Source organism: Scophthalmus maximus, chromosome 12 (assembly GCF_022379125.1).
Source record: "Scophthalmus maximus strain ysfricsl-2021 chromosome 12, ASM2237912v1, whole genome shotgun sequence".
Classification (NCBI taxonomy): Eukaryota; Metazoa; Chordata; class Actinopteri; order Pleuronectiformes; family Scophthalmidae; genus Scophthalmus; species Scophthalmus maximus.
The window spans coordinates 22,580,145-22,594,266 of NC_061526.1; the positions used below are offsets into that span (position 1 = coordinate 22,580,145).

Consider the following 14,122-nt stretch of genomic DNA (forward strand, 5'->3'; position numbering starts at 1 on the left):
CAGCCCCCCCCCTTTAGTCTCTCAAGTACATTAAAAGTTGCAAAGCTGCAGGAACTCGGTTTGAAACAGAGACGACGCTGCCTTCAAAATAAAAAGCTCATAATGGCAGCTCAAAAAGCTCAAAAGCTCATAACCCTTCATTGGAGACAGATATTTGAATTGTGAAGAAGAAAAATAATAAAAACTATCATCGTCACCTTTATCCTTATCATTAATTCCCAGGTAATTTGCATGTAATGTTGTTTTTGTTTCGTTTTTTGCGGTCATTTGATTAATTGCTCATTAATTGCTCCCTGGAGCGATTGGGAGAATAAATGTAAATTTACAATATATGTAAGTAAATGAAACGCCAGAGGTCAGAAAGGTCAGAATTGACCTAACGAGTTAAAAAAATATATGACCCTTGCCATGTACATGTGTCAATTCCCCTCAGTAAAATAACAAAGACATTTTAAGCCAAGCCCCCCCAAAAAAACTTAAAACAAAAAGACGCAATCAATTTTTTACCTGAGCGTTTTATTTTGAAAGTCCCCGCCGGATGTGTGCGTTTACGCTGCGGCCGCCTTGACGCACCGTGAGAGTCTCAAACGAACTCGCACCGACGCGCCGCGACTCCGTCGGACCCGAGCGAGATCCACGACTGCGAGCTGACTCCGACATGTAAGTTCGTCTCTCCCACTTCATTCAAGTCAGTCAAATATGAAATCTAATAATAATAATCAGTTTGTCAAATTCTTTTCGGGGCTTTTGAGGCACGTGTGCGGGGCCAGAAGTTCTCACCTGACGTTCGGCTCCGGTCTCACACTTACACTCAAAAGTTTTTCAAGAACTTTTCAAGAAACAGAATTCAATAACTTCCGGTGCAGCTGTTGCCTGTTGAGGCAATTGAATAAAAAAATACACACACACACACACACACACACACACACACACACACACACCTACACACACCTGTAAAGTTGCCATGTTACTTGAAGACCACGTGACTGCCCTACTAATATATTCATATCTGTAATACATGCAGAATCTTAAGTGTCGAGTTTTTGCAAAAAAGTTGCCAGGTTCTTGAAAAAAAACCCACTTTTTAATTGTTGCTTGTGCATCAGAGACACTTTGCTTTTCTCAGCTTCTCCCTGGCAACACAGGATTTTCCTTTATTTCTATTAGTTATTATTCATAGTTTCTTCTTCCTGTCGACGATCTCAGTGTTTCCACGGACACCAGATGTGTCAGGTCTGCATTGCACAACCCAGGAATTATATTTATAGCGTCACAGCATTTACATTTTAAGGAGTAAATATATAGAAACTAACTCAGGCGCAGAGGAGGAATGAGGGTCGAGGACTCTGGTTGGCTGAATATTAGTTTTTTATTTATGGAAAACTATGGATTCCTCTCTTTCACAACAGAACATCGTCATGTTTTTTTTAAAATTTTGTATTCCCTCCCACACCGGACAGTGTGGGAGGGAATACACAGACTGTGTGAATGTTACAAGATGTCCTGTGTGAACTTTTTCTTTTACTTCTGACAAGAAGAAACAAGGAAGGAAGTAAAAAAACAACAACCCACACATGGATACAGTCGTATTCAATTACGTGAACATCAATATGTGGTTTTGTAGCCATCGTCCGACACAAGGTCAAAGTTCACTTCAGACACAAGGTCAAAGTTCACTTCAGCGTGTGTGTGTGTGTGTGTGTGTGTGTGTGTGTGTGTGTGTGTGTGTGTGTGTGTGTGTGTGTGTGTGTGTGTGTGTGTGTGTGTGTGTGTGTGTGTGTGTGTGTGTGTGTGACATAACAGACTTATCAGCTGCAGACAGTGAGTGAGATTTAAAGACGACACACAACAGAATCATTGAATCATGTGACTGATTCTTCTCATGAGTGAAATCAATATCTGTCACCAGGAAGTAAAACGAGTCCGTTTGATCATCGATAGATCGATGATGATGATGATGATGATGATGAATCTAAATCTAAAGTTAAGTCTTTAGATTGAGGATCTTGAATTTGTATTTATAAGCTTTTAAATGTTGTAATGTGATAGAATGATGTTTAATTCATTAATGTTATTATCCCAGAGTGATATCGATTTAAACTGTGGCCAAAATTTAACATATACTCTATTTTGAACGTATTAATTTTGATATATAGAGTATGTGTATTATTACACGTAGTATTATTATTATTATTACTATTATTATTATTATTAATATTTTTTTGGTGTCAGGTTGGGCAGGAGATCTTTGTTCGTGGCTCTGCTCGCCGTGTCTGTCGGACTTTACCTGCTGCCGTCTCCCATCGACCCCAAACCACATGTGTAAGTTTTACGCCCACAAACACACACACACACACACACACACACACACACACACACACACACAACCTGTTGTCGGTGTCTTGTCCCTCCAGGCTGAAGGGGCCCCCCCCGGCCCTCGAGGGCCCGCTGGCCGTCAACACCCGTCTGCAGAGCGGCCGCAGGCTGTTCAGCGGACAACTACGTGGCCCAGAATCCTTCACTGCCGACGAGAACGGTGCGTTCGCTGGATTTTTATGTTCCCGTGCATTCAGCGTTTGACTCCTAACTCGTCTCAGGGGTCGGAGGGTTCGAATGAGGCTGCGACGAATGATTTTTTTTTTTTATTATCAATGAAACTGTGGATCATTTTAACGATAAATGTGTGTGTGTGTGTGTGTGTGTGTGTGTGTGTGTGTGTGTGTGTGTGTGTGTGTGTGTTTCAGATAATGTTTACACGGGAACCGTGGACGGGAAGCTGTGGAGGATCGGTCCTGATGACAGCCTCACGCTCGTCACTCAGATGGGACAGAACCTGCCAGAATGTGGTTTGTTCCTCCCCTTCTTCTTCTTCTTCTTCTCCATCCTTCATCCTTCGTCTTCTTCAACGCGCAGTTCATATATTTCTTTCTGTCTCCGCGTCTGCAGGCAGCAGCACAGACTACGAGCCCGTGTGTGGTCGTCCTCACGGCGTCCGTCTGGACCGCCGCGGGCAGCTGATCGTCGCCGACTCGTACCTCGGGCTGCACAGCGTCGACCCGACAACCGGGGAGAAGACTCTGCTGCTGGCGAACTCCCAGGGTATCGAGCGCGTGCCCGTGTCGGTCTGCATGTTAAATACAGCTGTTTGTAGTTTCAATTCTGTGAAGCTTCCCTCCTTCGTCTCGTCCCGCCTCTGTCCTCAGGCGCCGACGGCGTTCCCTTTGCCTTCCTGAACGGCCTGGAGATCTCCCCCCGAACCGGGGTCATCTACTTCACCCACTCGTCCAGTCGCTGGGGGCGGCGACACGTCAAACTGGAGGTGAGCTGAGGGATGGATCAGGGAAATCTTCTTCCTTCCTTCCTCCCGTAAGATCTTTAAATGGATCGGGACCTGTTGTGACGTTCCAGGTGATCGAGCTGAACGCCCTCGGCCGCCTGCTCGCCTACGACCCTCAGACGGGGAGTGTGAAGGTGCTGCTCGACTCGCTCTACATGCCCAACGGCGTCGTCCTGTCGCCGGACGAACGCTTCCTGCTGCTGGCCGAGACCAGCATCGGGCGCATACTGAGGTGCGCACACACACACACACACACACACACACACACGAGTACCATACGTGATTACTTAAATGTCGTCGACTCTTGTTCTGCGCTCAGATTTTGGCTGAAGGGCCCGAAGGCCGGCACCAAGGAGGTCGTCATGGACAACATGATCGGTTACCCCGACAACATCCGCCTCAGCGACCGCGGCACGTTCCTGGTCGGCGTGACGACGCCGCGGTTCCGGAAGCTCACGCCCCCGTTCTTGGATCTGATCGCCCCGTATCCGGCTGTCAAACGCCTCCTGGCCAAGGTGAAGTGTGATTTCTTTTATTTTTTTTCGGTTTGTTATATTTTATAAATCAAATATTTTTGATTTGATAACTTCCTGTCAGCGTAACAGAAAAACTGCATCTTAACGGTCTCTACGTCTTTTTGTTAACTGAAGAAAACGAATTGCTCCAGAAAATAAAGTGCAGATGAATCGGTCGTGACAAAGATCTTGAGTTGAGACGAGATAATCAGTCACCATAACCAAATCTACTTTTTTTTTTGGAAAACGCTGCGTGATTCTCAATGATTTCGTCAATGGGGATTACAGAATAACAGGATTTGCTCCGGGCTGAGCCTGAGACGAGTGAGTGTGAAATCTGACTGGACGGGTCCAAGATCCTTTAGTGTCAGCACACAAGGGCTTAGTTGAACACACACACACACACACACACACACACACGCACACACACACGGGAACAGGTCCCAACTCTTTGCCAAGCGCCTTGAAACCACAGTAACCCCACGCCGACCTTCCCGCGTGTCCCAGGTGATTCCCCTGAGTTGGTACAACGTCCTGCTGCCGCGCTACGCTCTGGTGCTGGAGCTGGGATCGGACGGCGAGCTCGTGGGCACGCTGCACGACCCCGAGGGCCGGCTGACGTGGGCCGTCAGCGACGTCTTCCAGCACCGCGGGCGGACCTACCTGGGCAACACCGACCTGCCGTTCCTGCCCGTACTGGAGAGCTGATGACGGGGAGCCGCGGCAACGAGACGTAGACGTAGTTCTTTAACTTTTAACTTCTGGATTTTAAAAAGGTTTTTGTCAGAGTTCACATCTGGATTAATCCTCCATCGTCCGAGCAACGTTGCTCTGGGGGGGGGGGGGTCCCGAGCGTTCCCGGGCTCGGGAGATATGATCCCGAGCCCGGACGTCCTGCGGGGGAAATGCTTTTTTTTGGACGCTTGCATCCACGACCTCATTCTTTTGGTCACCACCCAGAAGTCGTTAACCACAGTTGTCGGACTAATCCAAGAATGTGTGTTAAAATGGTGCTAAAACGGATTCGTAGGTGATTTATCTGTAACAATGTACTGACTTCCTGCTGAGGACTTTTAAAATTGACCCTGTTGAGATGTGATTTTTAGGCGATTTGAAAACTATGAGAATGTGAAACTGTTTACACTTTATTGGAAAGTCAGATTTTAAAATAAATATTCTGTTAAATCCACTATTCACTGACCAAATCATCAGTAACAAATGTTTCCTTCAGATTCTAATTTTGTTCTGTTTGATAACTGTAAACTGAATTACTTTTGGTTGTTGGTTGAAAAAGAGAGAACATTTGAAGACGTCTCTTTGGCCTGGAGGTATTTAAGAAATTATTTTTGCCATTTTTCGACATTTAATGAAACTGTTTATTAATCGATAAAGTAATCGATCTTTGTTTTTCTTCTACTTTAGTGTGAAAACTGAAACTCTGAGGAGATGCTTTGCTGATTTCTGATCAGATGAGGTGAGTACATTTTTTATTATTGTATATTGCAGATGAAGAATAAGTTTAAGAACTGGCTTTGGGTTTTGAAGGTAAATCAATTAAATCTGACAAAAACCTGATTGAATTTTTCAAATGTTAATGTCAAATTTGAATAATCAAAACTAAGACAACTAATAAATTTTAGATACTAATAATTGTAAAAGATTTTATGCCTTAAAAAAGAAATGAAGAAGTCCACAGGGAAAAGATTACCGCAGCATTTTTATAAATGCTAAACTAAATAAATTAAATATAAAGAAGGTGGTGAAACAACTAAACAAGTCTTGTGTGATATCGACAATTTCTTTATTTGGACAAAAACACAAGCCAAAAATACTTAATCATCATCATCAAAAAACTACTCTGAAAGAAATCTCAACTCAAAAGGTGCCAAAACAACAAAACAGTTCTGACAGATTGGAAAGTGCATCAGTGAATTCAAACAGAGGACAAATAATCGCAGACTGTACATGTCGAGTTCTGTTGCGTTTTCATAAGTGAGATATTTGAAATTCAGTCCAGTCGGAAACAAACCGACTCCAGAGGAAGAAAATAGAGAGAGAGCTGACGCGGAGGAACAGATTCACAGATTCACAGGTCACAGACGTTTTCCTTTCTCTCTCGCTCGCTCTGTCAGTTAGAAAATAATGATTCACAATCGAAGTTAAAAACACAATAACAGACTCAGTTATTACAACAAATGTCAAACACGTAACTGGACAGAGATGTCGCCATTTCCCCTCAAGTCTCCAAATCAAATCTTTGGTTGGATGTTAAAAAAAAAAGGTTAATATCGACTCAAAATAACGGCTCGAGTCAGCCTTAAAGGAACAGTTCAAAATATGGGAAATATGCTTTTGGAGTTATGAGAAAAACACAAAAAAAGAAAGCCAAAACCCCAGCCTAGTATGTTTTTCATACAGATAAATGAAAGGAAGGAGAAGGTCGCATGGAAAAATATATCAAGTACAGATTATCTGACTTTTTCCTCTTTACTGGTCAAAATAAATATTTAGTTTTGCCTTAAAACGTTCTCACATAAAATTGTTAAAAACAAATTCTACATACATAACTTGCTGATTTAATTATTTTTTCATCAAAAAATAGTAATGATCCTACGTAGAAAAATTTCAATTTTTTTTCTGTCCAATCTCCGCATGAAATTTAAAACACGACCACACTGATAAATTAAAAACACAAGGACGACGAGAGATTAAAAAGACCAAAGGTTTTGAAAGTGACGACCGTTAATGCAACTCTTTCATTCATGAAATTAAAACGGACGCTTCTCCCAGATTAGAAAAACAACATTGAAATGATAAATAAGAGTAAGAGACAAATCAGTCATGGCCTTTTTAATACGATTTGTTTATTTAACTAACTATTCTTAAAAATAATTTCCTGACTTAAAGTTTCTACAAAAACAACTTCCTTTTCTCCCTCACTTCTAACGTCGGTCGACCAGTTGTGATCTTTGAATTCAGATTTGTCATTTATTTAATTTCTCTCGAGTTCTCGTCTTTTCCTCTAGAGTCGCCAGTGTTATGATTATTCTGTTCTATATCTAGTACGATGTAACTGAACGCTGTGGCTGGGGGAAGGTTTCAGGTCTTTAGGATCTTTAGCTCTCATTCTAGGCACTTTTCTTTTGGACCGTCTGTTTTATGAAGTTTGATTTTTCTGTAGGAGGCACATTTTTCATTTATTATCTATCATACCCTGTATGTTTTCCGTTTACTCCAGGTTCCAACGCATTACTTTTCCTTCCTGCGGATATTCGTTACCGTTTTCATCGATCAACGCCTTCAAAAACAACAACAGACAAATCGAGCGCAGGTTTCCCGTTTGATTAATAATTCCCTCACCTTATTTTTTTTCAAGCTTTGTGCAGGACAGTTAAATTGAATATAAGGGTCGTGTGACCGTGTCTTTTTTTTGTACCTTTAAAATTTAGTGTTACTCATATTCAACAGACATGAGTTTATCAAACCTTCCATAACAACAGTTTGGCAGCAGCCAAGGCTGAAAAGAAAAAAAAAGGTGATCCCTTCTTCATCCGTCTTGAAACTAGGCTCAGGACAGGAGGCCCGCAGACAAGGCAGCAACAGCAGGGAAAAGGCCGAACACGACAAACAAGCAGCCCTTCTTCGTCTTCTTCCTCCTCTTCCTCGTCTCACTTCATCGTCTGTCGCAGGCGGAGCCGCCCGGGGCCGTGACCGGGGAACATGTGGCGCGGGTCGAACGTGTACCTGAGGAAACACACACGACAGATTCAGTAACGCTCACATGTTAGAAAGAAACGGGTTTTAAGTTTGTTTTTGAAATTCTGAGATAAAAAAATGTGACGTCGCAGCGACCGAACAGACCTGGGGTCGTACACGCCGGGCGTCCGACACGACTGCCCGGAGCAGGACTGCAGCATCATCACCCTGTGGTTCATCTTCTCCAGAAAGTCCTGGCCAATGGAAGCCGCGATGTTGGTCAGCTGGTAGGGGTCAGCGGTGACGTTGTAGACCTCTACAAACACCTGCAGGGGGGACGAACACGGACCGTGTGCTGTCAAACTGTAGAACTGTTACAAATAAAAAGAGCCATCGAGGGGACAGAGATTTTAACGTCCTCGCTAATACCTGGTTGTCGTCAAACTCGCAGTACTGCAGGTTGGCAGAGGGGGCGACGGTTCGCACGCAGGCGTAGGTGTTGTTGTACGAGTCCTCACACACGCAGTCTGGGAAACACTCCTGAAGAAAGAAGAGGAGAGAATTATGTTTGTTTGTTTCTGATCCTTCTCTGCAGTTCATATTAAAGTTTTAATCTCTCTCCGTCCCGTCGTACCGACACTCCGGGTCCCAGTAGAGGGCAGGCGGGGTCGGACACGTTGCTCCCCTCGCCCTCGTACTCCACCAGGATGTCTGTTCTCCAGCTGCTGCTGTTCATCTTCCCCTCCTGGTGTCACACAAAAATCATCATATTAAAGAAAACCTTCCACAGACACATATCATTTTAAGCTTTAAAAAGGTAGATACATTTGTTAAGAACTGGCGTCACATTTTTCCCCAGTTAGAAAATCATCTAATCGGGTGTGTGACGGGTTTATGTCTCTATTTTCCAGTTTATAATCTATTCTAATCGATTAAGCCTTGACAGAAGAGATTAAATGAATATCTTTTGGCTTTCAACAGTAGTGATCTCACCATGACGGGCAGGAAGGACATGCCGTCCATCTGCGTTTTGTTCACGTTGTAGCCGGCGATGTCCAGGATGGTCGGGCCCAGGTCCACGTTCGCCACCAGCATCTGACGACGTGATAACAAGCCCTCGCATTAATATTAATTTCCTTCCCAAAATGATCCTGGAACCTGGTAAATTTGAAGTCTTTCTGTGTCACAAACATCTTGTCATTTGCGACTTATAATTTCAGCTTTGTCAAAATGAAGCCAGTAGTTTGTGGACTCAGCCTCAACAACGTGACCTACTGTAATATCTTGATAAAAGATATTGACCTTGTCACGGTCATACTGACGTGTTTATTCTGCATTGCAGCTTCTCAGCTCAGTTTTAAAAAGCTCCCAGTTTTGAATATTTGGCCTTCAGGCAATTTATTTAATGAAATACGAGTCCAATTGGATCTGTGATCACATTACTAATTTAATAAAGGTTATTTCTCAGCTCCAGAAGACAACAACAGTCTATTTAATTATCTAGTAGTTTACAACTGCATCCCATAAATGTCATCAGGAGGATGAAGAAAAGCCGAAGGAGCAGTTGTGTGTGTTTGTACCTGGCTGGTCTGGTTGGGTTTGATGTTGGGTCCCCGGACCATGAGAGGAACCCTGATGTCAAACTCGTAGAGCTGCCGCTTGTCCAGAGGAAGAGAGAACTGACCTGACGGAGGAGAATCCAGAAAGAATGAAAACAAAGAAACGAGAGAGAAGCGCACACACACACAGCCTGCACAAGAGGATTTTTTATATAGATATTATAGATCTGTACCAATGAAAGAAGCTCCAGAGAAAATACTTTTGTAGATACTGTAAATTTTTACGTCTACACGCGAGAGACTTACCCATGTGATAGCCGTTGTCAGAGGTGAAGAAGATGTAGGTGTTGTCCAGTTCACCTCTGACCTCCAACCTCTTCACGATCTTCTCCACCAGGTCGTCCACGGAGAGCAGAGTTCGCCACCTGCAGGTCACGATGAGTAACAGTAACGACACCAGACTGAGACTCCTTATCTAACTGTACAGAGACATTTCAAAATGAGACTGAGAGGAAGGTGAGGAGACAGAGGAGGTGAAGAGACTGAGAGGAAGGTGAGGAGACAGAGGAGGTGAAGAGACAGAGGAAGGTGAGGAGACAGAGGAGGTGAAGAGACAGAGGAAGGTGAGGAGACAGAGGAGGTGAAGAGACTGAGAGGAAGGTGAGGAGACAGAGGAGGTGAAGAGACTGACCGTTTCCTGAAGGCATCGTCCAGAAACTGAACAGAGGCGTTGGACATGGGGGTTTTCGCCTGTCTGATGAGCCAGTGTTTGTCCTGAGAAAAAGAAAGAAAGTATGAAGAAAAATACTAGAATGTCACTGAGCAGAAGACAAAACTCCGCCGAGAACAATCCTACACATGATCGATGGTAGAATCCGCCCCGAAATATGTCATATTTGTTTGTTTACTCTGCTAAAACCATCAAAGCCATTTTTATCTTCCTGAATCCACTTTATCTCAGCTACACATTAATGGTAGTTGCGGGTTCAAACGCTGATGAAATCTGTCCCACCTTCCCGTGGACATTGAAGTTGGGGTCTCTGGGAGCCTTGGTGGTGTTAAAGCTGCCCTGGTACTGGGGGGCCGCGGTCCAGGGAGAGTGGGGAGCCGGCGTGGACACCATCATGAAGAACGGCTGGAAGCTGGACTTAACCTGGAGGAAGTCCAGAGACATGTTGGCCTGAGAGAGAAGAGAGGGAGGGAGGAGACACTGAGCGTTGCATCATTTACAGATTTGTGTATAATTATAATGGATTAATTAGTCAATGGGCAGACGCATAAAAAAAATATATAATACAGATATTTATATACTGTAATAATGTGTGATGCTCACCAGCACGTCGGTCAGATAGTCTTTGCTGTAGTCGGCTCCATGTGTCTTTGCCTTCCCGTTTATGGACAGTGTGTAGTTGTAGTATTTAGAGTTCTTCTCCTGAAAAATACAGAGGACGGTTTTATATGACGCCATAAAAGTACTCTTGTTCACATTTTCTCCAAGTCATAAATTATTTAAACATAATCACGACAGCACCCGTCATGAACAGGAAGTGAGTCTTACCAGTCCGACCCAGTAGTTCCATCCTGGAGGAACGTGCTCCACTCCTCCAGCATCTGAGTGACCGTACTGAAACACAGACACAGTCAAATAAACACTTTTTAATGTACACATACACAGAATATCATCATATCAAAAATATGATAAGAATGGAGCTGTTTTGATCCTCAGGTGGAGAAATTAAGTCCAGGACAAGAAAAGGAGGAAAAAAAGATACAATTACCAGAAAATGACCAAATTTGTGCATAAATTGATGTGCAAATCCTCATCAGAGCAATTTTTTAATGCTTTGATCACTCATGAAAATACAAAGACAACATACTTTCTCATAATGTTTGGTTGATTAAAGTGTGGTGTGACCACAAGATCGTTTGCTCTTATTCATACAAATAAACACAACCCGCAGATTATTGGCCTCGTTCCTCTTTCCACGGCAAACCTCCTCTGAGCACTCACTCTCTCACTCTCTCTCACTCACTCTCTCACTCTCTCTCACTCTCTCTCACTCACTCTCTCACTCTCTCACACACACACACACACACACACACACACACACACACACACACACACACACACACACACACACACACACACACACACACACACACACACACACACACACACACACACACACACACACACACACACACACACACACACACACACACACACACACGTAAACATGAACTTAGTGGGAATTCACGTCACACGCTTTCCACTCTTAATTTTTCAAAGAACAACAGGAAGTGAATCTTTGTTCTGCAATCAGCAGACGTAAAACATAACCAAACCAAACCACGAAAAGAAAATAATCTCACTCCCTTCAGGGGCAGCTGTGGCTCAGGAGGTCGAGCGGGTCGTCCATTTAAATCTTCCTCACCTGGTTGAGGTATTTCCCGGCGAAGAAGGTCTGGTAGCCGGCGGAGTCCCTCAGCAAGGCGGGGAAGGTGTGGGCCTCCTCGCTCTTCTGCCAGGCTTTGCTGCTGCAGTTCCCCTCCAGGGTGTTGTTGATGACGTGGTGGTTGTGGGGGTACTTCCCCGTCAGGATGCTCGCACGACTCGGGCAGCACAGCGGGCTGGCGACAAACTGAGGGGAAGGAAGGGGAAAAAGTCAGGAGAAGGATAAAGCAGAAAACGGCTCGGACGAGGCAAAAACATTGCGAGTGACGGTGACGACAGGCGATGATACTCACTGCATTCCTGAAGGAAATCCCTGCGTCTCCGATGAGTTTCTTCGTCTTGGGAAGTGGATTCTGGAAGGAGAAGAAGATTTGGTGCGATGAGCAGGTGGAATTTTTTATGTTTTATCATTCGACAGATATTTAACTGAATCATTTACTGACTCTTGTCACCAGGATGTCGTCAAAATGTTCAACAATAACACAAGTTAGTGCAGAAGCTGCATTCAAGACTTGACAACAGAACTTGGACCTATTTGTGAAATCTATATAACTCTCCACAGGAACAAATATTGACATCTTGAACATCTTACTTTAATTTTTAAAAAATGTAGTCAAATCAAACTGTAACATGACAACTCTTTGTATAATGTGACTTTTTTACGATTTAGTCATCTTCAGATAATACAGTTTACAGATAATCATAATTCACTCAATTAATTTACCTTTTAACAGATTCAGAGTAAATTCTAAAAAACAAATATTTACTTTCAATGATATAAAACAGAGAAATTAAGCAATTCTTACTATCGGAGAAGGAGGGAACCAGAAATCTGAACAACAAGGAAGTTTGTCCTTTGAAAGGATTATTGATTATTGAAAAAGTTGCAGACACATTATTGTGGCCGTACTTATCTGTAGGGCTGCAACAGTTCATGGATTAATCGATTAGTAATCGACAACTAAAATAACCGCCAACTATTTTGATAATCGATTAATCGGTTCAAGTCTTTTTTTATGGGGAGAAAAAGACAAAATTCTATGATTTAAGCTTCTTAGATATGAATATTTTCTGGTTTCTTTGCTCCTTTATGACAGTGAACTGAATATCCTTATCATCTCTGGGTTTGGGGGAAAAAAACAATCAACATTTTTCAACATTTTATGGACCAAAATCTAATAATGGAGAAAAATAATCGACAGATGAATCGATTGAATCGAAGTAAATAAATATGAATGTTTGACTGTGTTAAGTGTTGATGTGACACAGCTTTTACAGAATAGAGTGTATGAGAAGAAGCTGACGTGATTTATAGATCTTCAATTGACTGGCTTGTTGTTTTCCCTCAGTGGACTTCGGACAGACTGGTCGTGGCAGGGGGAGGGAGGTTGTTTACTGTGACAGCGGATCGGAACTAAGTGATAAGGCTGCTGACTGAATGATGAGTGCAACCAGGAATGTGGTCCGTCAGCTAAAATGAGCTAAATGTCTCATTAAGACCAAATTACTATCACATTTCCCCCCTGCCATAACGGAAACAGTAAACATTAAAACGTGCAACTGACCAGCCCCCCGAGAGCGATGTCCAGGTCGTCGGTGAGGATCAGCACCACGTTCGGTTTCCGGTAGAAGGTGGCGGACGCGCCGCTGCTCGGGTCGCTCCGCCACAAAGTGACGCAGATCAGGAGGCAACTCGACAGCGTCGGCCGACAGCGGCGGGTGGGGAACATGTTTGTGGTCCGTCACAAAGAACCACGGGGGCCCCGGTCCGTCGTCGAAGTGTTGTCACGGCCAGCTGCGGAAGACAAACAACGGACAGACTCTCCCTTCTCCTCGGCCCGAAACACTTCCGTGTTTTCTGGTCATATGCTGCGCGGCTACGGAAGCCAAGTTGGCGTCTTATGTATAAACGCGATTATTATATCCCCTGCGTGACTAACGTGTAGAAATAACTCCAACGATTAATATTAGTTACTAAACTAAGTCTTATTACTGGATTGTTGTAGTTAGTTTTTCAGCTAATAAAAAATAATTTCTGCCATAAAAATATAGAGAATATTAGAATAGACAACTGTTTTCCACTCTATTATTATTAGACAGCAATCTCAAATGGTGCTTTTTCCAACAAACTCCCCAAATAACAATGTTTTTACAGTTTTTTAAATTTGAGAATTGTCTATATTATTGAAAATGATAAATCCAATCAAATTTTCAAGTTTTTAAAAAAACTTTGATAAATCAACCATGGCGATAAATGGACTGATGACTGATAAATGGGCGATATTAGCTTAATGCTGATATATTGCATTATCCAATAAGCAACAACTAATTGCAGTACACAATACAATATGCGTAGATATATGTCTTATGTAACAAAAAAAACAAAAAAAAACGAGCTAACTTACTAACTAACTAATGAACATATACAGATCTAGGGGAGGTGGTAAAGCATATTATAATTTTTATTTCATATTAACACGGTGTCCAATGTTGTTTTTATTGAATGTCACATTTAATATAACACGGACGGTGCCTTAGCTACTTCCTGGCATTGTCCTAC

General features: G+C 43.1%; 2 protein-coding genes across 2 annotated transcripts; one reads left to right on the forward strand and one right to left on the reverse strand.

Moving 5' to 3' along the window:
* The first annotated feature begins 516 nt into the window (after positions 1-516).
* On the forward strand, positions 517-5,044 carry zgc:194209 (uncharacterized protein LOC570908 homolog). Its single transcript, XM_035620777.2, has 9 exons — positions 517-660; positions 2,233-2,322; positions 2,415-2,536; positions 2,745-2,846; positions 2,947-3,099; positions 3,204-3,319; positions 3,409-3,569; positions 3,657-3,852; positions 4,360-5,044. Coding segments are annotated over exons 1-9 (1,143 nt in total). The 5' UTR covers positions 517-658; the 3' UTR covers positions 4,561-5,044.
* Positions 5,045-5,636: 592 nt separating this feature from the next.
* gnsa (glucosamine (N-acetyl)-6-sulfatase a) lies at positions 5,637-13,445 on the reverse strand. The gene is made up of 14 exons (XM_035620750.2): positions 13,128-13,445; positions 11,856-11,915; positions 11,543-11,749; positions 10,666-10,731; positions 10,441-10,539; positions 10,120-10,287; positions 9,799-9,881; positions 9,414-9,532; positions 9,129-9,232; positions 8,542-8,643; positions 8,183-8,293; positions 7,978-8,088; positions 7,714-7,874; positions 5,637-7,596 (listed from the first exon to the last, which is right to left on the reverse strand). Exons 1-14 carry the CDS (start codon positions 13,290-13,292, stop codon positions 7,521-7,523), a joined length of 1,632 nt encoding a protein of 543 aa, XP_035476643.1. The 5' UTR covers positions 13,293-13,445; the 3' UTR covers positions 5,637-7,520.
* Positions 13,446-14,122: the final 677 nt, after the last annotated feature.